We start from the raw sequence: 13,140 nt of genomic DNA, 5'->3' as shown, positions 1-13,140 counted from the left end.
GTAAGTGTATATGTAAGTGTATATGTAAGTGTATGTAAGTGTATATGTAAGTATATGTAAGTGTATATGTAAGTATATGTAAGCGTATATGTAAGCGTATATGTAAGCGTATATGTAAGTGTATATGTAAGTATATGTAAGTGTATGTAAGTGTATATGTAAGTGTATATGTAAGTATATGTAAGTGTATATGTAAGTAGATGTAAGTGTATGTAAGTGTATATGTAAGTGTATATGTAAGTGTATGTAAGTGTATATGTAAGTATATGTAAGTGTATATGTAAGTATATGTAAGCGTATATGTAAGCGTATATGTAAGCGTATATGTAAGTGTATATGTAAGTATATGTAAGTGTATGTAAGTGTATATGTAAGTGTATATGTAAGTATATGTAAGTGTATATGTAAGTATATGTAAGTGTATGTAAGTGTATATGTAAGTGTATATGTAAGTATATGTAAGTGTATATGTAAGTATATGTAAGTGTATTTGTAAGTATATGTAAGTGTATATGTAAGTATATGTAAGTGTATATGTAAGTGTATATGTAAGTATATGTAAGTGTATATGTAAGTATAGGTAAGTGTATATTTAAGTATATGTAATTATATATATAAGTATATGTAAGTGTATAATGTAAGTGTATATGTAAGTATATGTAAGTGTATATGTAAGTATATGTGTAAGTGTATATGTAAGTATATGTGTAAGTGTATATGTAAGCATATATGTAAGCGTATATGTAAGTGTATATGTAAGTATATGTAAGTGTATATGTAAGTATATATAAGTGTATATGTAAGTGTATATGTAAGTATATGTAAGTGTATATGTAAGTGTATATGTAAGTATATGTAAGTGTATATGTAAGTATATGTAAGTGTATATGTAAGTATATGTAAGTGTATATGTAAGTGTATATGCAAGTGTATATGTAAGTGTATATGTAAGTGTATATGTAGGTGTATATGTAAGTATATGTAAGTGTATATGTAAGTGTATGTAAGTGTATATTTAAGTGTATATGTAAGTGTATATGTAAGTGTATATGTAAGTATATGTAAGTGTATATATAAGTATATGTAAGTGTATATGTAAGTATATGTAAGTGTATATGTAAGTATATATAAGTATATATAAGTGTATATGTAAGTATATGTAAGTGTATATGTAAGTATATGTAAGTGTATATGTAAGTGTATATGTAAGTGTATATGTAAGTATATGTAAGTGTATATGTAAGTATATGTAAGTGTATATGTAAGTGTATATGCAAGTGTATATGTAAGTGTATATGTAAGTGTATATGTAGGTGTATATGTAAGTATATGTAAGTGTATATGTAAGTATATGTAAGTGTATATTTAAGTGTATATGTAAGTGTATATGTAAGTGTATATGTAAGTATATGTAAGTGTATATATAAGTATATGTAAGTGTATATGTAAGTATATGTAAGTGTATATGTAAGTATATGTAAGTGTATATGTAAGTATATGTAAGTGTATATGCAAGTATATGTAAGTGTATATATAAGTATATGTAAGTGTATATGTAAGTATATGTAAGTGTATATGTAAGTATATGTAAGTGTATATGTAAGTATATGTAAGTGTATATGCAAGTATATGTAAGTGTATATGTAAGTATATGTAAGTGTATATGTAAGTATATGTAAGTGTATATGTAAGTATATGTAAGTGTATATGCAAGTATATGTAAGTGTATATGTAAGTGTATATGTAAGTCTATATGTAAGTCTATATGTAAGTATATGCAAGTGTTTATGTAAGTATATGTAAGTGTATATGTAAGTATATGTAAGTGTATATGTAAGTGTATATGTAAGTGTATATGTAAGTATATGTAAGTGTATATGTAAGTATATGTAAGTGTATATTTAAGTGTATATGTAAGTGTATATGTAAGTGTATATGTAAGTATATGTAAGTGTATATGTAAGTATATGTAAGTGTATATGCAAGTATATGTAAGTGTATATATAAGTATATGTAAGTGTATATGTAAGTATATGTAAGTGTATATGTAAGTATATGTAAGTGTATATGTAAGTATATGTAAGTGTATATGCAAGTATATGTAAGTGTATATGTAAGTATATGTAAGTGTATATGTAAGTATATGTAAGTGTATATGTAAGTATATGTAAGTGTATATGCAAGTATATGTAAGTGTATATGTAAGTGTATATGTAAGTCTATATGTAAGTCTATATGTAAGTATATGCAAGTGTATATGTAAGTATATGTAAGTGTATATGTAAGTATATGTAAGTGTATATGTAAGTGTATATGTAAGTGTATATGTAAGTATATGTAAGTGTATATGTAAGTATATGTAAGTGTATATGTAAGTATATGTAAGTGTATATGTAAGTGTATATGTAAGTCTATATGTAAGTGTATATGTAAGTATATGTAAGTGTATATGTAAGTATATGTAAGTGTATATGTAAGTGTATGTAAGTATATGTAAGTGTATATGTAAGTATATGTAAGTGTATATATAAGTATATGTAAGTGTATATGTAAGTGTATATGTAAGTATATATAAGTATATATAAGTGTATATGTAAGTGTATATGTAAGTATATGTAAGTGTATATGTAAGTGTATATGTAAGTATATGTAAGTGTTTATGTAAGTATATGTAAGTGTATATGTAAGTGTATATGTAAGTATATGTAAGTGTATATGTAAGTATATGTAAGTGTATATGTAAGTGTATATGCAAGTGTATATGTAAGTGTATATGTAAGTGTATATGTAGGTGTATATGTAAGTATATGAAAGTGTATATGTAAGTGTATGTAAGTGTATATTTAAGTGTATATGTAAGTGTATATGTAAGTATATGTAAGTGTATATATAAGTATATGTAAGTGTATATGCAAGTATATGTAAGTGTATATATAAGTATATGTAAGTGTATATGTAAGTGTATATGTAAGTATATGTAAGTGTATATGTAAGTATATGTAAGTGTATATGCAAGTATATGTAAGTGTATATATAAGTATATGTAAGTGTATATGTAAGTGTATATGTAAGTATATGTAAGTGTATATGTAAGTATATGTAAGTGTATATGTAAGTATATGTAAGTGTATATGCAAGTATATGTAAGTGTATATGTAAGTGTATATGTAAGTGTATATGTAAGTGTATATGTAAGTCTATATGTAAGTATATGCAAGTGTATATGTAAGTATATGTAAGTGTATATGTAAGTATATGTAAGTGTATATGTAAGTGTATATGTAAGTGTATATGTAAGTATATGTAAGGGTATATGTAAGTATATGTAAGTGTAAATGTAAGTATATGTAAGTGTATATGCAAGTGTATATGTAAGTATATGTAAGTGTATATGTAAGTGTATATGTAAGTATATGTAAGTGTATATGTAAGTATATGTAAGTGTATGTAAGTGTATATGTAAGTATATGTAAGTATATGTAAGTGTATGTAAGTGTATATGTAAGTGTATATGTAAGTATATGTAATTGTATATGTAAGTATATGTAATTGTATATGTAAGTATATGTAAGCATATGTAAGTGTATATGTAAGTATATGTAAGTGTATATGTAAGTATATGTAAGTGTATATGTAAGCATATGTAAGTGTATATGTAAGTATATGTAAGTGTATATGTAGGTGTATATGTAAGCATATGTAAGTGTATATGTAAGTATATGTAAGTGTATATGTAAGTATATGTAAGTGTATATGTAAGTATATGTGTTCTGTGGGAGTTAGCTGGGCATTCCAGGGGAGTAACCTGCATTTTACTTGGGATGCATCCCCAGTAGTGCTATATATTCCAAGGGCAGCCCTGCAGGTTAGTTATAGGGTTTCAGCCATATTTGTCTTGCCATCTTTTCAGTGGTGAGACTTTACAGTGTGAGGCAGGTAGTGTAGGTTTAGTTACAGTTACGTTAGGTATGTATTATTTGAAGTGTTCCTAAACAGAAAACATTTTTTGTTTCAGTGAGCACACTGTCTGTGCTATGTAAGAACACTTCAAATACTGCCCAGCCCGCTAAAAGTGCCGACAAGTGGCGTGTCGGCATAGTTTTGCAGAAGCATTTATATTTGTCAGCCCAGTAGCATGCATATTTGTTAGCTGATAAGGTAATTTGTCAGCCCAGTAGCATTCATATTTGTTAGCTGATAAGGTAACTACTTTTAAGGTTCTAACAGTTTTCTTTTATGTGCAAGCGTACCCTGGAGCAAAACGACCCATTAGCAATGTTACAGTGAAACACTCACATGTGAGTTTAGATGCCCCTTTACCTAAATGCATCATTTATATTAGTGCTGTGCAAATGGGGGATGGATAAAGGGAAGGAAAGGGGGGAGTAAGGTGAGAGAGAGGGAGGATAGATGGAGAAAAGAGAGAGATTAAGAAAGGGAAGGAGGTAGGAAAGGAAATATGTGCTTTTATGAAGGTACAACAGTTAAATTAACTTACGGGTAATGCTCTTTTCCTTCTTTTCCTCCTTAACCACTGTGTTTGCGCTACGGGAGGTTGCTGGCTGCTGATGTTTCCTTCAAATTTTGAATCTGCCAAAGAAATAGACAATACACAATGATTCCAAGTTTATTGTTACAGCGACTCCCTCCCTCTCCCAGTCACGTGTGGTGTTCCCCAAGGTTTCATTCTCGGCCCCCTACTATTCACATTATTTATAAATGATCTTCCTAATGTCTGCAAATCCTTAACTGTACACATGTACGCAGACGACACGGTAATCTATGCAAACAATTCCGATCTGACGCAGCTTGAGGCAGTGCTCTAAGACCAATTCACAGAGGTAGAAAAGTGGATCTCAAAAAACAAACTGTTCCTAAACACTGACAAAACTGTCACAATGATCTTTGGAACGGGACCTAAATTACACAAATTACAAAATTCCCATCTATGCATCAAAACAAAATCCAATTGCACGCTGACCGCAGTCCACTCTTTCAAATACTTGGGTATGTTGTTAGACCCCAGTCTATCTTTTGGCCTCCACATAGAAAAACTTGCATCTAAACTTTATCCAAAACTAGGTGCCCTGTACAGAAACAAATCCTGCCTCAGCCCTACAGTAAAGGAAAAGATTGTACAGCAAATGCTGATGCCTATCATGGATTACAGGGAGGTAGTTTATGCACCTGCACCGCAAACTCACCTTAATAAACTTAATACATTGTATAACTCGTTCTGCCGCTTTGTGCTACAATGTAACTACAGGACCCACCATTGTGACATGCTAAAAGAACTAAACTGGCTGTTGCTGGAATCCAGACGCACCCTCCATCTTTCCAGCCTTGTGTTTAAGAGCCTTTTTGGGAAGCTCCCACCCTACCTGAGCAGAATGCTCACCCCGGCTATTCCCACCTCCTATAACCTCCGATCCAGTACCAGCACATTATTTAGTTTGCCTCAATACAAAAGGAAAGCAGCTCGATCCTCCTTTTCCTACAGAGCACCACAATTATGGAATGACCTCCCTCACACTTTAAAACCTTCCCCATGCCTAATATCCTTTAAGAGATCCCTCTCTGCATATCTCAAAACAGAATGTACCTGTCATGGTTGATTAAATATTTCTTACCTGTTCTATGTTAAATTTTTTGCATATATTGTGTATTATTATTGTTTTTGTATTTTATTGTACCCTATTGTATCAATGCAATGTCTTGTGAACCCAGGACATACTTGAAAACAAGAGAAATCTCAATGTATCCTTCCTGGTAAAATATTTTATAAATAATAAATAAATAAATAAATCTGAAGGCAGATTGGCAAACACTAATTTCAAAATTAGGCCTAGTTTCCAGTGAGGTGGTAAAGTGTGGAAACTTGTGGTATGTTAAAAAATCTCCATAAACTTTAAAGGAGATAAATGTTTTTATCACCAGTTTCCACAATTTACCACCTCAATGGGAACTAGGCCTTAATTTATTACATATGCAATATGTAAACAAGGAGTAAAGATAAAAAGCACTGCTTGTCACCTATGTATAGCATGGGGTACAAAAGCGGTACGTGAAATAAAAAGTAGATACATAAGCAAAGGGATCAGTGATTGGTAACCGGACCGTTGCAGTCTCAGTGTAATGGACAATCACAGTACCTTAGTTTTTCGGATTTCCCAAATATGAAAGTTATACCCTTAGGACCATACTTATGGAGTAAGGAAGAAGAAATGTATCTTGATTAATCCATTAATATAAAGTGAATACAGTTTTGTCAAGTTGCAGCTTCTCTCACAGCCTTCCGAAGCACTAGTTGAATTCTATTAAATATATAAAATAGAGAAGTGCAGGACCTTGACTCATGTTAAAAGTACATGAAATTTATTGACACGCTCCTGACAAAAAAATCTAGTTTTGTTTTTTAAAATTGCCCAATCTCATGGACGACAAAAGAACACCTCTTCAGTGGCGTATTGCACGGCATAACTACTGCTGGAGGGACCCCATCAGAAGTAACAGTCATGAGTAGGGTGACCATATTGCCGCTTTAAAAAGGGACACATATTAAAAATACATATGTCAGGGTTCTTATGCAACACATTTCTTTAACCCCTTCGTGACCAGACCACTTTTCCATTTGTTGACCGTCTGGGACCAAGTCTATTTTTGCATTTCTGCGGTGTTTGTGTTTAGCTGTAATTTTCCTCTTACTCATTTACTGTACCCACACATATTATATACCGTTTTTCTCACCATTAAATGGACTTTCTAAAGATACCATTATTTTCATCATATCTTATAATTTATTATAAAAAAATATATAAAATTTGATGAAAAAATTGAAAAAAACACACTTTTTCTAACTTTGACCCCCAAAATCTGTTACACATCTACAACCACCAAAAAAACACCCATGCTAAATAGTTTCTACATTTTGTCCTGAATTTAGAAATACTCAATATTTACATGTTCTTTGCTTTTTTTGTAAGTTATAGGGCAATAAATACAAGTAGCACTTTGCTATTTCCAAGCCCTTTTTTTTTTTTTCAAAATTAGTGATAGTTATATTCGAACACTGATATCTGTCAGAATCCCTGAATATCCCTCGACATGTATATGTTTTTTTTTTTTAGAAGACAACCCAAAGTATTGATCTAGGCCCATTTTGGAATATTTCATGCCACCATTTCACAACCAAATGCGATCAAATAAAAAAAAACTTTCACTTTTTCACAAACTTTCTCACAAACTTTAGGTTTCTCACTGAAATTATTTACAAACAGCTTGTGCAATGATGGCATAAATGGTTGTAAATGCTTCTCTGGGATCCCTTTGTTTAGAACTAACAGACATATATGGCTTTGGTATTGCTTTATGGTAATTAGAAGTCCGCTAAATGCCGCTGCGCACCACACGTGTATTATGCCCTGCAGTGAAGGGGTTAATTAGGGAGCTTGTAGGGAGCGTGTAGGGTTAATTTTAGCTTTAGCGTAGTTTAGTAGACACCCCCAAGTATTGATCTACGCCCATTTTAGTATATTTCATGCCACCATTTCACCGCTTAATGCGATCAAATAAAAAAAATCGTTACATTTTTCACAATTTTAGGTTTCTCACTGAAATGATTTACAAACAACTTGTGCAATTAGGGCACAAATGGTTGTAGATGCTTCTCTATGATCCTCTTTGTTCAGAAATAGCATACATATATGGCTTTGGCATTGCTTTTTGGTAATTAGAAGGCCGCTAAATGCCGCTGCGCACCACACGTGTATTATGCCCAACAGAGAAGGGGTTAATTAGGGAGCTTGCAGGGAGCTTGTAGGGTTAATTTTAGCTGTAGTGTAGTAGACAACCCAAAGTATTGATCTAGGCCCATTTTTTCGTATATTTCATGCCACCATTTCACAGCCAAATGCGATAAAATAAAAAAAATCGTTCACTTTTTCACAAACTTTTTCACAAACTTTAGGTTTCTCACTGAAATTATTTACAAACAGCTCGTGCAATTATGGCACAAATGGTTGTAAATGCGTCTCTGGTATCCCCTTTGTTCAGAAATAGCAGACATATATGGCTTTGGCGTTGCTTTTTGGCAATTAGAAGGCCGCTAAATGCCGCTGCGCACCACACTTGTATTATGCCCAGCAGTAAAGGGGTTAATTAGGTAGCTTGTAGGGAGCTTGCAGGGTTAATTTTAGCTTTAGTGTAGAGATCAACCTCCCACCTGACACATCCCACCCCCTAATACCTCCCAAACAGCTCTCTTCCCTCCCTCACCCAACAATTGTCCCCGCCATCTTAAGTACTGGCAGATAGTCTGCCAGTACTAAAATAAAAGGCTTTTTTTAAAAAAATAATTATGTAGCTCTGATGGACCCCCCCCCCCCCTTAGCCCCCAATCTCCCTGATCTCCCCCAAACAGCTCTCTAATCCTCCCCTCGCTACCTATTTGCCACCATCTTGGGTACTGGCAGCTGTCTACCAGTACCCGTTTTGCCCCCCCCCCCCCCAAAAAAAAAGTTGTTTTTTTTCTGTAGTGTAGCTGCCCCCCCTCAAAAAACCCCTTCCCCTCCCCCTCCCAGATCCTACAATCTTTTTTTTTTTCCACCTCCCTCTCCCTCCTTCCCATTCATTTCCATTGGTGGCAGTGGTTGCTGCATGCGCACGCCCCACGCAGGCTCACCCCCCAATGCTCCTGGCACCCGGCGTGCACATTGCACATACCAGATGCCTGGTAGCGATGTGCCGCCCCCACCTGCCTCCCTGCTAATGCTCCCACCCACCAACGATCGGCACCATCGTTACCGATGCAGAGAGGGCCACAGAGTGGCTCTCTCTGCATCGGTTTGTAAAAAAATGGTATTGCAGGATGCCTCAATATCGAGGCATCACTGCAATACCATAAAAGCGGCTGGAAACGATCAGGATTGCTTCCACCACTTGAAACACCAGAGGACGTGCCACGAACGTCCTTGGTCGTTAAGGGTATTTTTTTGTAGGATGTTCCTGGCATGTCCTCGGTTGTTAAGGGGTTAAACAGCCCTGGAAACAGCCCTAACATATGTATTTTTCATATGTGTCCCTTTTTAAAGCGCCGATATGGTCACCCTAGTCATGAGTGACTTGTATTTAATATTGTTTATGCTTTCTCGAGGATATGCTGTCCTCACGTTTATCTTGTAAGTAGATTTTGTATAGTTTTACAGTGAGTCAAGGCCCTGCACTTCTCTATTTTATATATTTACACATGCAATATAATCCAGAACAACTGTATTTCTTATATGGGGATTGGTTAAGCAAAGCTTTAGCAAACTATGGCCTTGATTAGAAGAGGAGTGCAAAAATGCAAATGGTATGGAACGTTAAAACCATTGGGAAGCAAATATACTGTGTTTTAATATTGATTGCATTTTTGTGCTGTTATTTGAGAAGATGTTTAATAATTTGTTGCACTGCGGTAGTATAGTGCGTGCTACAATACTCATGTAAGTAAACAGGGATGCATAATATCCCTTCAGGTAATAGATAGCATTTGTGAATGCACAAAGGAGATTGAGCTAAAAAATTCTGATTGGGTACTGTTATTTTTCATTTATTTCTATAGTATTTTTATTTGTATAAGAATGCACAATAGCAAGTGTTAAAAGCTAATACCAGATTTTAAAAATGTTAAATAAAAATGGCTTGTAAGCAAGTACAAAACATATATAACTTGTAATATGAGCGCAATTAGTACTCTGCTACCACCATTTAATGCTGGGTAAAATGTGTAAGAAGTTGCAGTGTTTGGCATATTAGTGAAATAGAGGCTAACTAATTTAGTATTAAATATGCCTGCCTAATATGTTTAAACTTTTTTTTATTATTGTTTTTGCTTAAATAATAGGAACAAATTAGACAGTACACAACAAACTGGTTTATATATTTTTGTGTTAATTTTAAATGAACATTTTTGAAGGACCAAGGTATAAAATAGCAATTGCCATGATAATATGTTAATTGTACACAAGCTTCATACTTTAAAATGTGACTTGAGCTATTTTTTTTTTATTTTATTTTTTTTATTAACCAGGAAGTTATGTTTAAGTTAAAAACTTAAATATTAAAAAAAAACACACAAAAAAAACACAGATACGGCTTTTAAAGAAGATAAATCCACAATCATATCAAAAGTGTTTTCTGGTGAACTACAAGAGTGTAACTTGAAAAAAGATCATCAAAAATCATACAAAATCAGGTTTTTCAGTGCATTTGAATTGGCTCAGATATGAAAGCCCATCACAATTCCACGTGAATGACTTTTTACAGCTCTTCTAATAGTTTAGAATAGACCACATAAATACATGTAGAAGACACTGTCTTCCCGAATAAGATGAATTATTAGATAAAATAACCAGGCTGTGAAAATGCATTTGATTCAAGACGTTCAGACACAGCACTCACTCTGAGAATATAGATATTGCATTAGGGACTATATATGATGCTAATTAGGGTATAGCATAGTCCAGTGAACAAGATTATAGTATAGTACAGTATAGTATAGTTTTGTACAGTATAGTGTATAGTATAGTTTAGTATAATAAAGTATATTATCATGTAGTATAGTATAGTGTGTTATGGTATAGTTTAACATAGTATAATATAGTATAGTATCATGTAGTATAGTATAGTGTATTATGGTATAGTATAACATAGTATAATATAGTATAGTATGTTATAGTATAGTATCATGTAGTATAGTATAGTGTGTTATGGTAAAGTATAAGATAATATAATATAGTATAATATGTTATAGTATAGTATCATGTAGTATAGTATAGTGTGTTATGGTAAAGTATAACATAGTATAATATAGTATATAATGGTATAGTATAGTTATAGTATCATGTAGTATAGTATAGTGTGCTATGGTATAGTATAACATAGTATAATATAGTATAATTTCATGTAGTATAGTATAGTGTATTATGGTATAGTATAACATAGTATAATATAGTATAGTATGTTATAGTATAGTATCATGTAGTATAGTATAGTGTGTTATGGTAAAGTATAACATAGAATATTATAGTATATAATGGTATAGTATAGTATCATGTAGTATAGTATAGTGTGCTATGGTATAGTATAACATAATATTGTATATTATAGTATGGTATAGCAAAGTATCATAGCATAGCATAGTATAGTATGGTATAGTATAGTATAGTATCATGTAGTATAGTGTATTATGGTATAGTATAACATAGTATAGCATAGTATAGTATCATGCAGTATAGTATAGTGTCTTATGGTATAGTATAGCATAGTATAGTATAGTATAGTATAGTATAGTATAGTATAGTATAGTATAGTACAGGTAGAAAACCCTTTATCTAAACTGCTTGGCACTGGAAAAAGTTTGGATTTTGGATGGAAGCAAGTGTAAACTTATATTGTGTCATTTAGACACTATTTACATTTTCATAATACAGCTTATACATGCAACCTAAAGGTAGTTTTATATCATTTTTAATACTTTTGTATACATAGTACCCTCAGAAAGATAGTACAGCATTGTAATCAGAAATGTGTTGTTTTAAATAAATATAGACTATTATTTGCATTTTAGAGCACAAAACCAAATCAAAAACACAGGCAGAGACAATTGTGACTTACAGGCAGGGAAAAATAGTAATTTTTGATCATTTTATTCATTGATTTTTTATTTTTTAAATACCAATTAAAAAGTTTGGTTTTCAGAATAATTTTGGATTTTAGAATTTCGGGTTTGTACTTGTACAAGATTTGTACCTGAATAATATAGTAAAATATAATAAAATAAAATACAAAAACATGGATTTATTGGATTTAATGGTCTGCTAAAGTCTCTAAGGATATGTTATGGAGGTTACAATATGCAATTAACATTTTTTGGTAAAGAAGATGATTGTTTAAAACCTTTATTGTACTAAATAAAATGTATACTAGAGTGTCAAGTGCAAAAGGGAAATTGCAAATGCTTCTTAAGAAATGGTCATGATTCACTATAGATGTGCTCAAGTATTTGTTGACAGGAAGAATGGACAGGCTATAATTCCCTAAGCATTTTCAGTCAGTTCCACTTCTTCAATAATTGTGTACAGTAAACTCTCAGTTAACCAAAACTCAAGCAACCAGAACTCTCAAGCAACCAGAAAAAAAAATACTGTACATTAAAATTAACACTAACGTTCCTCCGCAGCTCCCTTTCTCTATAGTGGGCTCTTAAAGGTGAAAGCAAGTCATTTAATGCCACCAGATCCTACATAACTGCTCTTGAAAGTTGTGAGCACAATGCAGTCTGAGAATTAGACATCACGCTGCCACTGGGTGCCTGGGACTGAACGGAGGCGGCATTAATATTAATTAATAATTTGCTTTTATTTACTGTATTTAAATATTAACATCAAGTAAATACAGCGTTTATAGTATAGTATGGGTTATAGAACCTATTTTTAATAGTAACTCTCGAGCAACCAGAAAATACACTTATCCGGAATCTGATGTATCAGAGGTGCTGGGATACGTCACATGAGTGAGAATATTTTCCTTTAGGGGTGAAGTCTGCTTTCAGCTGAGGGTTTACTATAATTTTTATATTAAAGTAACATAGTACCAGGAATAGATGTTGAGTGGATGAAGCAAATATTGCTAAGCATTTCTCCTCAGTCATATGATGTAGCAGACTGTGGAATAATATCACTGAAGTGTATTAGTATAAAAACCTTGTTTTCTTCTGAAATGTTAAAAGCTGATGTTGGTCTCCTTTTTTCAAAGTTCTGAGGCATTAGAAGATTTGCTTGTGGCTGAAGCACTAGAACATAGAGACTGACACATTAAACATAACGGGCAATATTACAAGTAGTGTGGCCCTGTGATAAGTCTGGTATTGCAAGTGAATGGTTATAAAGGTTTACCAGAGAATCTTAAAGGGACACTGAACCCAAATGTTTTCTTTCGTGATTCAGATAGAGCATGACATTTTAAGCAACTTTCTAATTTACTCCTATTATCAAATTTTCTTCATTCTCTTGGTATCTTTATTTGAAATGCAAGAATGTAAGTTTAGATGCCGGCCCATTTTTGGTGAACGACCTGGGTTGTTCTTGCTGATTGGTGGAT

The 13,140-nt window shown here is 32.5% G+C and overlaps 1 protein-coding gene across 1 annotated transcript in view; it reads right to left on the bottom strand.

The window, feature by feature from the left end:
* The window catches only part of ADAM23 (ADAM metallopeptidase domain 23), a 292,223-nt gene that overhangs the window by 135,875 nt on the left and 143,208 nt on the right, over positions 1–13,140 (bottom strand). The window contains exon 8 of the mRNA XM_053698649.1: positions 4,499–4,590. Within this exon, the coding sequence (XP_053554624.1) occupies positions 4,499–4,590 (92 nt within the window). The remainder of the gene's footprint in view (positions 1–4,498; positions 4,591–13,140) is intronic.

Source organism: Bombina bombina, chromosome 1 (genome assembly GCF_027579735.1).
Source record: "Bombina bombina isolate aBomBom1 chromosome 1, aBomBom1.pri, whole genome shotgun sequence".
NCBI classification, from domain to species: domain Eukaryota; kingdom Metazoa; phylum Chordata; class Amphibia; order Anura; family Bombinatoridae; genus Bombina; species Bombina bombina.
Note: the sequence above shows the minus strand (reverse complement) of the source record. Positions and strands in the feature narration are given on the sequence as shown.